At 32.2% G+C, this 18,990-nt stretch overlaps 1 protein-coding gene across 8 annotated transcripts; it reads right to left on the bottom strand.

Moving 5' to 3' along the window:
- Positions 1–47: 47 nt before the first annotated feature.
- Mbs (Myosin binding subunit) lies at positions 48–18,491 on the bottom strand. Of its 8 annotated transcripts, XR_967810.3 has the most exons (23): positions 17,249–18,490; positions 14,084–14,214; positions 13,827–13,945; positions 13,017–13,176; positions 12,612–12,756; positions 12,304–12,437; positions 12,083–12,228; positions 11,675–11,806; positions 11,374–11,456; positions 11,156–11,279; positions 10,965–11,073; positions 10,512–10,646; positions 9,631–9,801; positions 9,021–9,152; positions 8,115–8,298; positions 7,587–7,745; positions 7,231–7,414; positions 6,953–7,062; positions 6,682–6,753; positions 3,823–4,146; positions 3,171–3,263; positions 1,847–1,902; positions 1,170–1,350 (listed from the first exon to the last, which is right to left on the bottom strand). XR_967810.3 is itself a non-coding variant. In XM_011638207.2 (22 exons), the coding sequence occupies exons 1-22, from the start codon at positions 17,495–17,497 to the stop codon at positions 1,347–1,349; spliced, it is 3,063 nt and encodes a 1,020-aa protein (XP_011636509.2). In that variant the 5' UTR covers positions 17,498–18,491; the 3' UTR covers positions 48–1,346. The 8 variants fall into 8 exon arrangements, 7 of the variants coding, with proteins under 7 accessions (XP_011636509.2, XP_011636507.2, XP_011636511.2 ...); XM_011638207.2 differs by lacking the exon at positions 3,171–3,263 and having other exon boundaries at positions 48–1,350; positions 17,249–18,491; XM_011638205.3 differs by lacking the exon at positions 1,847–1,902 and having other exon boundaries at positions 48–1,350.
- Positions 18,492–18,990: the final 499 nt, after the last annotated feature.

Consider the following 18,990-nt stretch of genomic DNA (forward strand, 5'->3'; position numbering starts at 1 on the left):
TAAGGTCTATGTAATAAACCTATATGTATTAAATATTTACACAAATATTATTTTCTAATAAATTTCATTACGAAATAACTACATTGAGTCATTCTTTTTTACAATTGTTTACAGTAATATCATTAAAAAACATGCCAACTGTCAATTACGCATTCTATTCCAATATTAATAAATTCGTCTTTATCCAGAACGTCTTGAACAATCATAATTGATGTTGCCATAAGAAAATAATAGGTAACAGCATTTTATATTGGACAAGTAGTTAAAAATAATAACACAGATTCTACATCATACAGATTCGAACTGAAGTTATACCCACAGCTCTAAACATACATAATTTTAGCACTTTAAAAGAGATTAAAAATCTCGATGTATCTAAAGTACATTTTATATATCTGTGATATCATATAAGAAAATTGCATTATATTACAGAGTAATTAAAAACATTTACTCCCGCATATATGCATCAAATTTCCGCCTATACTGCAAAAATGGCAATGATGGAAGGATTTACAAATTGCAGTCTTCAGAGAAAGGCCACTTGAGTAGCAAAGTCATGTTCTTTAATTTCATTTTTAATACCTGCATAATTTAGTCAAAGGTAATAGATAAATAGTTTATTGCTTCGGTAATGCAAACGAATTCGTTTACGACATATATGAATTTGTTTGTATGTAGTCAGAATGTTTCAATAAAAATTTTCTCCTCGAATAAAAATTCTCTTCTCCAATTACTAAAATGCCACATCCATTGTCTATTTGTCTGTATTTACAAAATGTCCTTATAAAGAATCAACATCGATAACGTGATTTATTAAAAAAGAAAACTGTTCGCAAAGATTAACAGTTCTTTTTCTCTTCCTAGTAGTCGAATAAAATAAATCTGACTTTTTCTTATTTTTTTTTACTATAAAGCATTGATCGAATTGGTTTTATATAATGGATTATAAAATTCACCCTTCTACAACATTAAAAAGTAATTCCACAAAGTAAAATTCCTCTAAGTCTTTTACAATCAAGTATTCACAGTCTAAGAATAGGAGTAACGTTTCTTTTCGCCTTTGGCACAGCCATGCGATTAATCGATTTCATAATTGGAATAAGTTAAATTATTACAAAGATAAATTCATCGATAGCAAATATGATGCACATTTATAAGAATATTAGCGATAATAATGATGCTGCTATAATTAAAGCAATTCATTCAACATAGTTGTAATACAACTGAAAATTTCATTATGATGTGCAGTTGAGACTACAAGATTTATTTGGACAATTTGCTGATTACTCTGATCAAGGCACCATTTTCATCTTTTAGCCTCTGATTTTCGCATTTTAGTTGGTCCATCACCTAGAAAAAAAATACCACACTAATTCTTATGCACTAACTTAGAACGTAACATTATACAAAGGAATACAAAGAAATAATGCCAATATAGACGGAATAATTTAAGTGCTCACAAAATAACAGAGGATAAACGGAAAGAGGCACTCACAAATATTACTGCAAATAAAAAATCATTAAAATATTCGGATATGATATTATATACTAGCAAAAATTAACAAATGTTCAGATACTATAAAAGAACTGAAAAATGATCGCGAATAACGTCTTATCAATTTATGATCGTTATATTACCAGATATAATACCAGAATCATAAACTTTATTTCTCTTAAGTATCATTGCATTTGTACACAAGTATTCCTTCGTAGCAATCATCGTTTACATCTAATTAGTACTGTATTAATCCAAATAAATAACTTGAACAAATCGTTTAAGTATTACAATATTCGCCATTTGAATTCAATTTTTACACACAAATATTTTACAATAAACATTTCGTACCATTTGTACCGTGTGCGCCGTTTGGAAGACAATTTATCCTCGGATCTATTTACAATCTAAGGGAGATTCAATTAATGAATAATTAAATTTAGACAACGCATAATATTAATTAATACAATAATTTGATCTTGAGTATCGGAGGCATTTCATATAAATGCAAGAAATAATTTTATCAGTCGTAACTAAGACTGTAATCATTTGTCACATTCTTTATTATTGAGCACTTTTTTTTAGAAAATACTATAAAATCATATCGTTGATTATGAAAGCTTTCTAATGCATACTATAGAATAATGATAAGTATGCAATATTATACATAAAAGTTAAAGGGAGATTAATGTCAACTTCGTGGATTGGACATTTTTAAAAATCTATAAAGTGCAATAAAAATGCAACAGTTTAACATTTAACATGCTTTCTGAAAGAGAGACAGAGAGAGAGAGAGAGAGAGAGAAAGAGAGAGAGGTGAAGATCTAGTTAATAGAGTGTAACAAGTGTTGATTTGAATAGATTTGAACATATTTCAGGAATTGAATACTTTCACACAGTTACGATTAAGATGAAGGAACTGAAAAAAAAAATAATTAATTGCAGAGTCATGGCTTTGTTTTTCATGTGAAACACGTGCCAGAAATGATTATCGATGGTGATAGCATTCAGTTTACTGATGTTATTCTGTATGTTGAATGGTGATTTTACATGAAGGAAAGTTGCCTAAAGTTAAAATTGTGGTGTCTATATTCATTCCTATGCATCTTATAAATGACAGACTGCGTTCTTCTTTATCTCTTGTTAAAACTTTGGTTCTTTTTAGTAAAATTATTATTAAGTTCATTTGTAACATGCATCACACAATCAGCCGGGATAATTTATTATAATTGTTTAAAATTTTATAAAAATCTTGAAAAAGTATAACCGTATATAACGTTATATATGTAATTATATGCGTAAAAGAATCATTGTTGATATACATTGCAAAAATAAGAATGCTATTAGTATCACACCAAGAAGATACGCGACCATATAAATGTTGATTACAATACTTGGGATAAAACGTATGTATATGTATTATAGCAAGCTTGAGGTCTCTTTTTTATAAAAATGAATTTTAATTGAAAATTGCGAAAACGATCGCGTTATATGTTGGACCTTACAAAGCTGAATTATACAATAAGTATGATGAGTAGTATCGTTTCTATTTTAATTTGGCGATCGAAACACAAAATTGTAATTAATCATTCGATTAAGAGAGTAATTAATTAATTAATGCTGCGTGAGATACGATGTCTATCGTTAACGCAGATGCTGTCATTGTGTCCTTTACCTATTTAGTATTGGTGAGTTTGGATACGACGCGGGTAAGTGCCCGATTTTCGGCTTTCAATCTCTCATTTTCAGCTTTGAGCTTTTGCAATTGCTGTAAACAGTTAAACGATTAGCCTAAAATCCCCGCCACTGTTTTTGCTAGTCCCAAAATAGCCAAAAACAAATAATTAATTCGCGTACCATTAATAGACGAGTAAAACTACGTGCAATTCCCCGCTAAACTACGCTAGAAGTTCTGAGAAGCGGAAACTCAAGGAAAATATAAACGGGTTACTAAAAATTATTGTTTCCCGTGAAAAAAAAAGATACGAGTACCAATCGGAATAAGAGAATAAAAAAGAGAGTGAAGCGTCGTAAAATTGCCAGGTAAGGAAAAGCGATCGGATCTTCGTACAAAAATAATCATTGCTGTTTTTGCTTGCCACTAGCAGTCACAGCAACACAAAAAAGAGATGATGTGAGATAACTAACTAAAAAATATAAAATTATAAATATACAAATATATACTGATACGTATACTCGTACACATAAAATCACAGACAACCGTGTCTCCTTATTATTTGATTCAATGTATGAAAGCATTTTTTTTCATTCGTTTTCACATAAAGAACATTCATAATGAAGGAAGTATGTAAATTCTGCGAACTTACCTTCAATTCTTCCTCCATTTCTGAGAGTTTCCTTTCCATAGCTCGCCTTTCCCTTTTCTCTGCCTCAGACAGAATTACTTTATTTTGGTTGATTTGCATTTTTTCTAGTAAACTTCTGACTTCCTTTAATTGTTCGTCGGAGCGCTTCAGTTTTTCCTTCAACCTTTCGTTTTCGGCCTGAGATTCTTCATATAATTTCTTATAATCTAATTCGCCGTTTTCGGAACTATTAGACTTTAATCTGCTTGGTGTTGATGACGCTTCTGATGATAACGAGGATATCGAACCTAATCTATTGGCCCTTCCAGAACGATCGTTTCCACTCTAAAATAAACATAACATAAAATATCATTAATTTTTATTAAAATATCGAAAATTCTTATCTCTATTCTTATTTTAAAGAAAAATTATGTACTCTATGTTATCTACTCTATGTATATCTACTAATTTTACAACTATGTTTATCTATAAAGTGTTGTCTCTATATTCTAGATTTATATTTATATAATAATTTATTTTCACATATAGAATGTGAAAAATGTATTTTAATATTAAAAAAAGTGATGAATAAAAATGCTTCAAAGTTCTAGGAAAATTTTATAAAAATTCTAATACAGATTTTTTAGATATAAAAATCAAGAAAATTGCTTACAGCATATCCCTCAGAACTAGTTAAACTTTGCAGACTGGAACTTCTCGATCCAATACTGAGACTTGGTTTTATTTTGGATCTACTAAAACTCTCGGTCTTTTGTACATGTGGGCGAGCGTTTACATTTAGATTTAAATAGTTGTAACTAGGAGATGGACTCAAATTCAAGGGACTGACAGTTGTGTGAGAAGGTAAAGTAACACCACCGTATCCCGTCGACGTTCCACCGTACGTTGTAAGGAGATTTTGATAATTTGGACTATTCGTAGGTTTCGCATACGGATTCGGACTATTCGTAGACTTCACATATGGATTCGAAGTTTTTGTAGATTTCACATATGGATTCAGGGTATTTGTAGACTTCGCATATGGATTTGTTCGGAACAAGTCGCTATTTTTTGAACTCTTATTTAAAAAACTAGAGCCGGAATACAGATTTGGAGTTTTTACACCCAATAATCCTGGATTAAATGTTAAATTATTCTGATTTAACGAGAGCAAACCACCGATCCGTGACCTATTTCCAAAAATTGATTGCCCATTTGTTGATGCTTGAGCTCGTAAGCCAGCAGCTGTTGTTGGCTTAGCCTGCGCTCCCTTTCTGTATGAAGACATGGTTTGCGTCACGTGCGAAGTTATTGCGAAACGCTACAGCATCGGCTATTTTTTCTGAGATTCGTCACACGTCACCTCACATTAGCGATTTGCGATCAGTTTTATTACAGTCCACGACACTTTAAATGCTTTTCAATTTTCAGAGCAAGACATACGTATACGTAGTGCCATGGACAGCGGATGATAGACTGACGGAGACTGAGCAGGAGAACCCAAGACATCAGGCAGTTTAAAGCATTACTACTATGTGCTATTTTTGGAATGCACGCGGAGACGCACAAATATCAAGGTTGTAAGTTTCAGAGACTAAATGCATCGCATTTTAAATGTTTTTTTAATGTACGACAGCTTAAATATAAATGAATTTATACATAAACGATGTATATTGCGATATATCCAATTTTATAATAAATAAGTTCGAATTAGAAAGAAAACGAATAAATCTCGTAACATTAGGTAATAGCTCTCACATATATGAAATATATGGAGATTTATATAGAACGCGTTAATAACCTATCTGTCATCGATATATAAAAGACTAAAATGTTTTCGAGATGTTCATGAGCGCTAATAAACTATATGTATACGATTCTAAATGTCAAAGTGTCAGATTGTATTCCAAACACGTTGGAGAGAACACTTTTAGACGATTAGAGTATGTCCATGTTCGTCTTTTTTTGTTTCATTTACAGATTAAGATCTCGTATGTAATTTAAGCCACTTGTTGAGAGCAATTCTCTCGCGATGATTTTATATTTAAAATAGTAGAAAAATATATATTGAGATTAAGCAAAATTATCTGTTGACGTCAATCACGGTCATTTTTTAAAATATTTGTATATCAAATGTAGCATTCTTTATGAACGCAAGTGACAGAATAACGAATGCTAGACTATTTTTGTTGAGAATATGGAATAGAAGTTATTCTTTCAAGAGGTTAAAAATAACATCAAGCTCCGGTAACTTATTGTGAAAACTGTTTACACCCAATGAATGAAAAAATTTAGCTGAAATTTTATAAATAAATTTTCAAAATCGCAAGAAACAGTTATGCGAATATTAAGAAAACATTTTCTTCTTTGCATCATTTTATGCATGATATAGTTGTATAATTATTTCACCTCGACCGATCCGACAATAGGAGCTTTGCGAAACAAAAAGCTATCAAAATCTAGGCCGAAGTGTGATGACGCCTCATATCTTATGTTCTTTCTATTTTACGAGTGTTGTGTTTCTCTCTGCGTCATTCAATTGCGCGTTATCCAATTTTGGATTTTTGGCACACGCCTAGTAAATCCATGGCAAGAGATTTGTAAGTCGAAATACGGATAAACGCTTTAGCATCAGAAAGATTTTGTAAATTGAAGATCATAAAACAAGGGAATAATATATTTTGAAGCAGTGATATCATGCATTAATATTCATTATAACAATTAGTTTATCATTCAAGTATATGTGATCTAGTTTGTATTATTTTAAATCAAGTAACTTTGATTCGAAGTACTTATGTTTAATGGTAGTAAGGTAAAAATTGAAGTTAACAGAAGTTGACGTACTGAAATATTTTTAATTAAAAAAGATGGATTACTTACTTCGTTGTGATTAATTTTCGAATCGTCGCAATCACCACCGGCAGTTAGATCTTGCTTTTCTGGATCAATTTCCTATAAAATGTAATTTTTTACATATGTTTAAATATATATTTTATTTCTATTAAATAATTTTTGGTTGTTTTTTTAATTAACGATATTAATTTCCTCTCAATTAAAATTTGTAAAAATTATCCAAAGTTCTTATTTTTGTAATAATATTAATTAGAATATTTTTAAAATATTCCTGCATTTTAAAAAAAACGTTACTTACATCCATATCCACATGGACAACACCTGTCGATCTTCTTTTAGGCCGACGTCTCCTTTGAATAACTGCTTGTGTAGCTTGTGCGTTTCTACTATCATTTTCCTTATCTTGTTCTATAACACATAAAAGTTTCATTTTTTTTTATATAAATGATCATTAATATTACATAAAATAATATATCTCAAATATTATATAAATAATATATCAAAAAAATAACAAGTTATATTCTTTATGTCATTAATTATTTCACTGTTAATAAAGTCATTAATAATTATTCTTACCTTTATCATCAGGTTGCTTTAAGGATCTCCTAAGGGGTAAAGTAACTGTGGCTTCTGTGCTACTAGTGGCAATAGTTTCCACTGGCGCTGATGATGGTCTGGGTATACCAGTTCCACCAGACGGTCTTCTCATATAGGCCGTTGTATTATCAGTAGGCTTATTATTAGCATCCTCCAACTGAAACTATTACAAGAAATGTCAAAAATTTTAATTTTTACACTAATACATTCATGGAATATTTTCAATTGTCGATTGAATTTTCTTGTTATATTCCAAACACATAGCGGTGTAGCATCAATTATAGACCATAAACATCTGCAGATTATTCATGTACAAATTTGATAAGCACACACACCTTGCTTCCATTGTCTACCCTTAATCTCCAAGATGGCCGTCTCTCAGGTAAATTAGATTCTTCAGAGATTTTATTTGCAGTAGTCACGGTTGCAGTAGTGGAGGTTGCGGTTGTTATCGTAGCTGTGATCGAAGCTGTATTGCTGACGGTAGTAGTAGGCTGGATAGTTTAAAAAAAATATGAATAAATAGTGATCTCAATTTTAGTTTATCATGCTACATTGCTACTCTTGTAAGAATATAATAAAAAATAAAACGTTATGTACTCTCAATTTTAAGCAACACAGGTACTTCATTGAAACTATTTAGTATTCGATTAGATCTTCACAAAACAAATTAATTTCAATCGTTAATGTGTCGTATTATGTTTTAATATTCACTGCCAGTCTTCTCACACTAGAAGCATTCTTCTTTAATTTTATTATACACCGCTTAAAGAAATAAGCCTTTCGTACAAATCGGTTCGGATACAATTATTTTTCTAATCACACGATAAGACAGCCGCTGATAACGCTGATAAGATCCTTACCTGCGTGGACGGCGTTAACGTCGGTGATTCGCTGTTCTGTTGTTTTTTCTTTACTAATTGTTCTGCGCTCTTGATCTCATCCAATGTCACACCTTGAGTAGATCTTCTAGTTTCTCTTACTCTCTTTGCATGGGCTTTCCTTTGAGTTTCACTTTCCTCATCGCGCACCGGTGGAACGAAGGATCTGTACATATATGTATAGTAATACATGAGAGATCAGCTTACGAATTGCAGCGAAAGATACAAAATATGTCAAGTTGTTTTGTTTTTGCAACAAAAACAAATTTTTAGTAAGCATGTTCAACACAATTTGTAAGCAATGAGAAAATTTCACATAAACCAACAAAAGTATATATTTCCCTGTAAAAGAATAAGTTAAACATTTCTTTTGTTTCAGATATATTATGTATAAATTAATTTCTTCTTCCTGTCATAATGCATCTTAAATTTTGAACTAATTATAAAGTTGAAAATGAGAAAACACAGATTTGTAATGTTCGGTATCATCAATAAAGTATTGTTTGATAATTTTCATAGAAATTTATAGCAACTTTTGGTGCAATAGTTTGATAGATTGAACAGTATAAAAAATATCATAAAGTTACATTTAACGATACAAATCAAATAAAGTGCATTTAGGTATGGCAGTTTGTTCGTTTGCCAACTATGTAAATATTTAGACAACTGGTGAATTCAAATGTGTAGTGGACGAGGTGACTATTCAAATATAGAGGTATTCAAATATATAAAACGATTAATGTGCAAATAAAAAGAATAACCACACTGCAAAAGCAAACTTTCATGCTACTGCCAGCCATTAACGTACGTAATTAATATACGTAAATATTTGACAATATGCAAAAGTCATAATATTTCAGGAGGATCTTCCGAGTAGTGAGTACCCACTTGAAGAAATTCTTGAAGATATTTCCTGGACTTAGCTTGCTCCCTCCTGGTGTAGTAGGAGTTCCAGGAGCAGTTGCTACTGCATTATTTGTATTCGATACAACTGTAGATGCAGCTTCCACTGGTTGAACACTACCCAGCCATATCAATATTATAACGCACAATACAAAATGTAAATACATACAAAACTATTGTGTGCACATGTAAGAATGTATTTTAATGTTGTAATAAGTGTTTAAGATCTTTAGGAAAATCCGAACATTTATGTAGTATTAATTATTTAATAATTAAAGAAAAAAATACATATATGAGTTAATATTTTTTAAAATATTTATGAAAATATAAGGATTTCATTTTAAATTTCATTTCAAATTTGAAGATATTGAAAGACAATTAAAAATTTTACAACTAATATTTTTTAGATTTCAAAAACAGTGAAATACTGCAATCCACTTTTAATTTCTTGTTCATTCATTTCTTGTTCATTTCAGTTATAGATAAGATATCATTTCATTTAGATAAACTTGTTGAAGTATATTCAATTTTAAAAATATGTTTAATAAAAGATATCGATTTTTAGTATAAAAATTTAGTATAAAAATTTATTTACCTGCGAATTTGATTGACTGGAATAGGACTTGTTGTTGTAGTGGCAGTGGTAGTTGTTGTGATGGATGACAATAAACTCGATGCCAATGTTTTAGATGCAGATGTTGGTGAAAGTGTATTGCTTCCTTGTGGCAGTCTTGATAATTCCAAATTTAATTTCACGTCTTTTTTTCTAGAGTAAGAATAAAATAAATAATTTAAAAAAAGGAATAAGTAATAAATTATTAAATGTATATACCTTAACGGCAGATATTATATTCTTAAAAGCACTAAAAATAAAAATATTTATGTATTTATTAACAGTTTCATAATTAAAATAAAAAAAAAAAACCTCTTATAACTTTGAATTCTTTAGAATTCTATATATGTATATTTTAAAATTTATAAAAATGCAAATGTAAAATTATAAATTTTTAAATTCTCTGAGGTTTCTTTATTTATCTATATTTATTTATTTCAATCATATAAAATAAAAAATATAATTAAAGGAAAGAATTATTTTCAAGTATTATAGATCAATTTTCATATATAAATGATTCATTTAGAATTTATCAGGATTAATATCTCAATCTGATTAGCATTGTTATGTCCAATTTAATTTAAAGCTTTTTAAGGTTTTTAAGGTTTCAAGCCAGAAAGATAAATAGCAAGCCACATTAAAAGCCCATAGGATGTACAAAAAAAAATAAAACATTGAAATAATGTTACATGTTCTCACATATTTTTAAAAAATAAATAATATGACTTACTATCACAGCATTTGACATATTATACAATACAATCATGTTGAACAAATTGAATAGAATTTATATTAACATGATTGTAGTTTATATTGCATACAAATAAAAGCTATAACAATGTTTAGAAGCATGCGGCATATACCTGTGTGTTTCGCGTAGCGATGCAGAGCGAGTTGTAGCATTGGTGTGAGTAGGAGTAGCTGCATTGCAGCGATGGAGGGTAGGACACGAGAACGCCTTGATGCGGGCACGTAATGCCAAATACTGCTCATAAAACCTGCATCACATGCATCACTATGCCATGCATCACCATACCATCTCTACACTAATTATCGTAATAGTATAGGGACATATGTCACAAACATGAAATGCTAAGACTAGATAATTAATGCAGACACTTGGAGTATGCATATTATACAATATCTTAGTTGGTAGCATCACTGTTAATTGCATTAAATGTCCGCTAATATCATTAGCAAATAAAAAAATATGATATTACTACAAATATAAAGCTATAAATTCGTAATATTTAAAAAAAACTGATATAACACATGAAGTAATATAGTATAGTATAGTAGGATTTATCTAAACTTACTTCTCATCTGTCTCGAAACTATGCGTTCTTCTTAATACCACATCGGATTCCCCACTAACTTTATTTGATGTTGTTGGTATTTTAATATTATTATCCTTATCCTCGAGTTCTATGAAATAATTATACAGGTTCGTTGAAAGTTCAGTCAGTTTAGAAATTTGTAAAATATGAATAAAACATTTGAAACATACTTGTAGATGTAGAATTAGTTTCAGCATTTTGCATTCTATTTCGAAAGGAACCTGAACGTCTCCAAGATGGTACAACACCGTCCTCATTATTATCAGTCTGTTGTTTTGGAGGCAATATTGGAGCCTTAAAACAAAATGTACAATTATTGAAAAATACAAAATATATATGCAATAATATGATTTGTGATATTTATAATATGATTAAAAAGATATTTTACCTGATTAGGAACTTTATTAGTTTCGACTGGAGATATTGGACTGTGTGGTGCATTTTCATCTTTGTTTACTCTATTTTTCTTTTCTGCAAAATAATTGATTAAAAATTTGATTACAACTGTCAGTTTTACAAAGAGAAAAATATTTAAAGTCAAACTCTTTAAAACAATAAAACCAATCCAGTAAGTTTCATTTAAGGTATTCTATTATAAAACTCTTATATAATACATGCAATAATAGCAAGCAATAATTCATATTACATATATAAAAAAAAAAAGAAACAGTCTTACAGATCAAACTTACCGTCATCTGTAAGACATGTCGCGTGGTTAGACTTATCAGATTGATTGGAGAAAGTGGAAGAGTGTGATTCTGAGCTAGTCTCAGATTCACCTTCACCATCACTCTCTTCCATGTGTGTTTCACGTGTTGCTTCTGTCCATGCAGCAATGTTACAAGAAATACAGATTACAGTTAACAGTAATGTAAATTCGCAAAATTGGACAATAGGATAAAGATTTGTGAGAAAATAATTTTCAAAACATATAATTATTCTCTTTCCTTTTTCTTCACATAAAAGATAAACATGGAAGTTGCAGAGTAGATAGTTATTTCGTATTAATATAATCACCTCTTAAAAAAAAAGCAAAAAAAAAATGAACGTGCGGATTAGATCGTATATTGGAAGGAATAATACAGACAGAATCTTACCAACATCGCTGTTTGTACTAGCGTTGGAATCTTCTTTATCAGATTGAATTTCTAATTCAACCTTCTTAACTTTATTTGGTGTTTCTTCTTCAAAGATTTCTGTCGATTCTTGCGCCGCTATTGCATTGTCAGTACTTGTTGAGACACTACAACATTTAGAAATACATAAAAGAAGAACTTAACATTTTATATTTTATCATTTAGAATTATTCTGTGCTCACCGTTTCTTTGGTATAGACGATTGCTTCTTATTATTTGTTTGAGGATTTTCCTTTATGATAAGTGCTTGTTGCTCTCTTAGATTTTCAAGAGCTTTGAGAATGTCTGCATCAGCAATATCAAAAGCAGTTTGATCCTAAAAACAAGACGATGAGCAAAAATATAATAATAATATAGCATAATCATATTTGTCACTATAAAATCCAAAGTCCTCTAAAGCCTGAATTTGAATTAAATAAATCTGAGACTAGCCTAAAGCCAACTTGATCAATCTATATTATATAATTATTATATATGTTTATTTTCTTACAGCATAGTTTTTTATATCCATATCACAGCCGTTCTCAACAAGAAGTTTACAAGCTTCCAATTGACCCCAATGCGCTGCACCGTGCAAAGGTGTCCATCCATCAAAATCCTGTGCATCAACATTGCATCGAGCTTGTAGTAATATGCTGCACAGAAATATTAAAAAGATTCAATAAAAAATATCAACTCCAAATCCGTATTTAATATATCAAAAAATTATAAATAAAAAAATTTTAATTTTAAAATAAAGTTTAACATTGCATTGCATTGTACATTGTGTTCAATACAAGAGATAACATTCTCTGTATATGTTATCCGTTAAGTAAAATATGAATAAATAATATACAATAAAAATTATTTTATTTTTAATTAACCAATTTTAATTAAAATGCTACATTTATCTTACTGCATGACTTTGATATAGCCTTTGGCAGCAGCGACATGAAGTGCAGTGGCTCCTGATCTTGGATGTGTAGAATCTTTGCCTGGCGCCCCTGATCGCCAAGCTTTTGCATCATTTAACATTGATCGTTCCTCTTCGCTTCTGGCTTGATCACAATCAATGCCTGCATACAAAATTAAACTTGTTATAAAATAGTTAAAAAGTGATTAAATTTATTTTGCATGTTCAATAATCTATTAATTTTTTTAACAGGTTTTTTAACAAGCATCTCGCAAATGCAATTAATTCGGATTTTATCGATAAATTCAACCTTTATAAAAAAAAAAATGCTTTTACTATCAATATCGTAAAATGTTTCTATACGAGTACTTACTACTCTATATCAGTACTTATATGTACAAAACATAAATGATAGTGTTACTTAAGAAAGCATTTCAGTACATTGTATGTAAAATTATATCAACGTCATGAAAAGAGGTCAATGGAAGAGGGTATCTTTGCCAATGTACGATTTGCTGTGTCTGGATGTGCAAACTGTTAGCCGAACGTTGAGTTTGAGGTGTTTCATAATCTATATGTCAAGCGCGTACACAGTTTCAGTAACATTTAATAATTTTTATAAATAAGTTAGACAAAGCAAAGGAGAACGGTGGCTAATTGCCACTTACGCAGTTAGATTGCTTGTAAAATTATCGCAGCAGAGATATTTCAGTACTAAGATTTCCAGCTCTGATTTTCCTCGGAAGTCTATAATTAAAAGTTTTACGCAATAGAGGCCTCGGACATCCTGCAGATATACATATAAATACAAACCTGCTTTATTTATATGCTGTTGGAGCATGTCTTCCATCTCGTCGCTTTCTGCGATATCCAGCGCCAATTCACCATCATTGTTTACTGCTGCCAGATTACATCCTTGTTCTATTAAGTATCTATAAAGTACAATTTCCTATTTATTTGATGATAAACATAATTAATATAAATAAATTATTTATACAAATAAGTTGTAAATATAAAATACACAGAAAAATATTTTTCTGCTTTTTCGTGTAAAAAAAAATTATACTAACTTAGCAATAGATATGAATCCACAAGATGCTGTTGCGTGTAAGGGTGTCCAGCCTTCATTATCTCCACGATTGATATCCGCTCCTTGTTCCACCAAAAATTCCACCATATCCAGGTCATCATCAATGCAGGCCTGTTATAATATAATATAAGTATATAATGTGCTGATTAAATTCAACATGTGCGAGTACATGTGTTGAACAAGAGGGATGAAAAGCGGACACGATTGGCAAGATGTATTTCGAGGTCTCGGCATCGAGACTACCGATTTTACTCAGTCTAGTCAAGTCTGGTCGCAATCCAAGGTTTGAATCGACGTTATAAATGCGCTATTAAATTTACAATTACATCATTATTTTTTTAAAAGAAATCTTTAAAAGAAACAATATTTTTATATTAATAAAATGTTTTATCGTAAATAAAAAATAATAAATTTATGTTATAACATTCATAAAATTTTTAAGAACAATCTTAAATATAATATAATTCTAAGTAAAATCATGAAATAAAATATAAAGAAAGAGATAAAATGTATTTGTCATTTAATAATTTCTATACACATTTCATAATTAATTTATTCATGCAGATTAAACACATAGTAAAATTATAAAATACTTTTTACATCATTTAATATGCGCAAATTCCCATGGTTATGATATTACCGAGATAAAAAAAGTTTGGTACATATTACAACATTGCTAGACATAGAGAATTTAAACTGAACACAGATGCTGCAGTCTGTGACTTCTAACAGAGAGCTATAAATAGCATTTGATGCCTGATGTATTTTCACATTCTATTTTCGCAAATCCATGAAATACCTTAACTTCCTTCCTTCTCACTTAAATAACAGCCATAAATATTGGTTCACGTTATGGAAAATGTTATTCCATTTAATAAGAGTTGGATAAGACTCCCTATCGCTATTACTACTACAAGTATTCTTTTACATTTACATGATTATATTAAACTACACTTTCATAGTTTTATCAAGTTTCAAGATCGTTATGGTTGTCAATCAATTTAATTGGTAAATATACATAAAAGATATATTATCTAGGAAATGTAAAACTAAATTAATATATATATATATATATATATATGTGTGTGTGTGTGTGTGTGTGTGTATGTGTGTGTGTATTCTATCAAACATTATTTTTTGCAAATTTTTATTTTAAATTTTCAAAAACATTTTGCATTATAATTTTATATTGGTCACGATTAGTGAAAGTTACTTGTTTAAAGAATTACTTTTGTTTGGTCGAAATATAATTTCTTTTCTTTGCATCAGAAATTCTTACACGCTACCTTCTCATTAATGTATCCTCATTAATTACTTAGTACTGTAATAACCGTTATGGTATACGTGTATATACAAGATGTCCCGGATTACCCAGTTGTGTCCACTTTCGGAAACACCCAAAAATAGGCTGCTCGTAAAAGCTTGCTATTCGCGAAAAAAAAAAAATCGTTGCTAATGTGACAAAAAAATTGTTCTACGCAACTCTATGTTTGAGAATACAAGTTACAAATTTTACATAATTACAAATTTTTGAAAAATCGGTATACATAGTTAATCTTCTTTCGTAGCAAAGATTTTAATCTGAATTTTCTAAGTTTTAACAATTAAAAGAGCAATAAATAATTAGTCTGTCCGAGGAACTATTGCAAAACAGAAAAAATAATAGTTTTAAGTCTTTAACTGAAAAAGAACCCGTCATGCAATTGATCATTCAATACAACAAATTATATATATATATCGTTACATACACAATTTTATATACATTCAATTTTAAAAATAATATATATGAAATATGTTGGCCTCAGTAATTATTTTATATTCCAACATAAGTCGAAAACACAACATATAATAAAAATATAAATTATTTTTAATAAAAATATAAATGTAGAGATGTAATACATGTATCTAAAAAATAAAAATATACAAACATTCCAATCATAAATATGCTTAAAGAAATACATTAAATATACTTTATAAAAAATAAGTAATTTTGACAAATTTCAAAAAAATTTTAATAGAATGAAATAAAATTAACGAAAAAACATCATTCATTAATCATGGCCATTAATTCTTTAAATTAAAGATTTATTCAAGAACTGCAACTGCTTTGTTAGGCAATAGGTCAAACTTAAGAGTAAATATTCTCTAGCAAATCAAATAGTATTACTTTTAACGCAATTAAATGGAGTTTTAGAAAATAAATGTATATGTGTATCTATATGTGGAATTTCTCTCAGGAAAGTTTAATATCTTCTTGCAATACATAAATTTAAGATTCCATCATTTTATTTCGTTGAACATAGTTTATAATGTTCGTATTTGCATACAACACAGATTTTAAAATAAAATCTAAAATTTGATTTGAAAATCTAAAATTTTAATGTTGCTCTAAGTATGCTCCATATATTTTTACATATTTTTAAGAAAAATGAATGATAAACATTAGATTCTAACAAATACCGAATTGAATGACCGATTAAAAAACACGTTTATAACAATTTCATTTTGAAATTAAATATAAATTTAATTAACAAAATATTATTTGCAATCAAAACATTGAAAAAAGATTTCGTAAAAAAAAAAAGAGATCGTGATAATTTTGAATTTACCGATTGCATATTTTTTAAATACAGTAGCTAACGCGATACGTCAAAACATGCAATGAAATTAGCATTTGGTTACACAAGCAGAGGATTACCACCTAAAGTAGCTTCCTCACTAATACACATATATAATAATTAACAGTTAAGAGCAGAAGACACTGTGTTTGTGATTATCGTGGCGGTCTCTTGATGAGGTTCCAAGAGAGACCTGTTTTCTTTGAGGAGACCGTATCGAATCAAACACTGTGAACGGTATGGCGCGCTGTGTGTCACATATTTCTCTCTTTAAATCACATCTTTCACATTATGACAATCCCCATTATCGGTATGCCGAATATACGATACAAACGATTAATACTCTCGATTATTACAGTTCAAATTTACAGCTGGAGCTCGTAGTAGCCATCTTGCAGAATTACGTTTTCAAGAGAAAGAGGAAAAAAAAGGAAAACAAATCGCGCGTTCGGAAGGGCTGAAAGCTGTCAAAACCCCGCCGGATGCCGGAGGGATGCCAAAGGGATGCCAGCGCGAGCCTCTCATACCTGGTGTAGCGCGGTGAGGCCGTCGACGTTCCCGGTGTTGATGTCCGCCCCCTTCTGCAGCAGACGCACGACTTCGTCCTTGTCGCTGGCCGCGCACGCCGCCAGGAACACGATGTCGGCGGAGAATTTGATCTTGCGCGCGACTTGGCGCGGCTGTGCGGGCTCGCGATTTGTCTCCGACTGTTCCCAGCGCTTGAGCTGTTCGGCTCGCTTGAACAGGGCCGAGCTCGAACGTGTCTCGAGAGACATTGCCCCGACAACGGCGGCGGCAGCGGTGGCGGCGACGACGGCGGTGGCGGCGGCGGCGGCGGCGGCGGCGGCGATCGCGGCAGCGATGGTGACGGCGACGACAGGCGGCGAAGAGAAAAAAGCACGACGCGCTCGCTCACGCGCTCTCGCGCACTCCTCCTCCCAAAGGGGCAGGTAGAGAAGAAGCGACGGCGACGGCGACGGCAGCGGGCTGCTCCTATAATCGCTTCTCTTGTCGCGCGCACGGGCTTCTCTCCTTCTTTCCGCTTGGCACACGCGCGCTACCGCGCGCCACACAAGCAAACATGCAAGCCGACGCGTACACGGTCACTCTCATTCACTCGCTCTCTTACTCACTCCTTCGGGCTCGCCTCTCGTCCCCCCCCCGCCCCCGACGACGAATGTCTTATCTGTCTAACTTTTTCTTTTCCTCACTCTTCTTCGGCCGCCCTTCGTGTCTTTCACTTTCGCTCCTCGTGCGTGGCGACGGCGGTGGTGGTGGTGGTGGTGGTGGTGGTGGCGGCGGCGGCGGCGGCAGCAGCGACGACGAAGACGATTATGCCGATGACGGCACGCACGCACGCACGCACGCACGTATGCACACACACATACACACTTGCGCTTCACTACGCGCGATACGGCACGTGAAACAGGCGTTTCCCGCGATTCTGCTCCATATACGAGAGAGTAGATCGGCGCCCGCGACCGCGCGTTCCCGTCCGAGTGTTATTGTCGGTTGCGTCGAGTCTCTCGTCTTGACGGGTTACCCGGAAGGAGCGGTCGTACACGGTCGTTCGAACGGTCGATCGCCTTCAGTCATACACCTCCTCTCTGCCTGGCAGGCACTCATTTACGGAACGGCTTAGACTCGCATGCTCGTCGCTATTCTTGGCCGCGCTCTCTCGCGCTCCGTGCCGGACGAGCTCGGACACGAAACTCGAATCCCGCAACGCGTCGCCAACCACCGTCGGCCCCGACCGCCGCGTCCCTAAACGAACGATGGATAGAAATTCCAACCGCCGAGATATTTTCGTCTTATCACGAGAAACGAGTTCTTCTATTGGACGCGAGAAAGCTCTATACTTCTAGACTAAACACGCCGCGCCCATTCGGCCTGTTGGTTCAACAATTGAAAACGTGATTGGCTCTTTCGGAGGGGGGAGGGGGGGGAGTACGTTCCGTTTTTTTCCTGAACGCACAATGCATCATTTGGGCTCGATTGCACCAACGTTATTTTGAATTTTAAGTGGTATTTAATATATAATATGCGTCACGTGTATGATGTATTAAGTCTCGCTTAAAGCCCAAATAATACTGGTGCAACCGGATCTTATCCTTGTTTAACATGTAGTAAATATAAGGATATAAATGATACATTATATGCAAAAAACGGACTGCATCTTTGGATTTAATAGATCTATTCCTTTCAGCTTGCTGATCTTGCACGGTTTATCTTTCCTCTTTTTCTCTCTAACATAGAAAGAAAAGAAGAA

Source organism: Pogonomyrmex barbatus, unplaced genomic scaffold (assembly GCF_055798465.1).
Source record: "Pogonomyrmex barbatus isolate J1 unplaced genomic scaffold, ASM5579846v1 scaffold2, whole genome shotgun sequence".
Taxonomy (NCBI): domain Eukaryota; kingdom Metazoa; phylum Arthropoda; class Insecta; order Hymenoptera; family Formicidae; genus Pogonomyrmex; species Pogonomyrmex barbatus.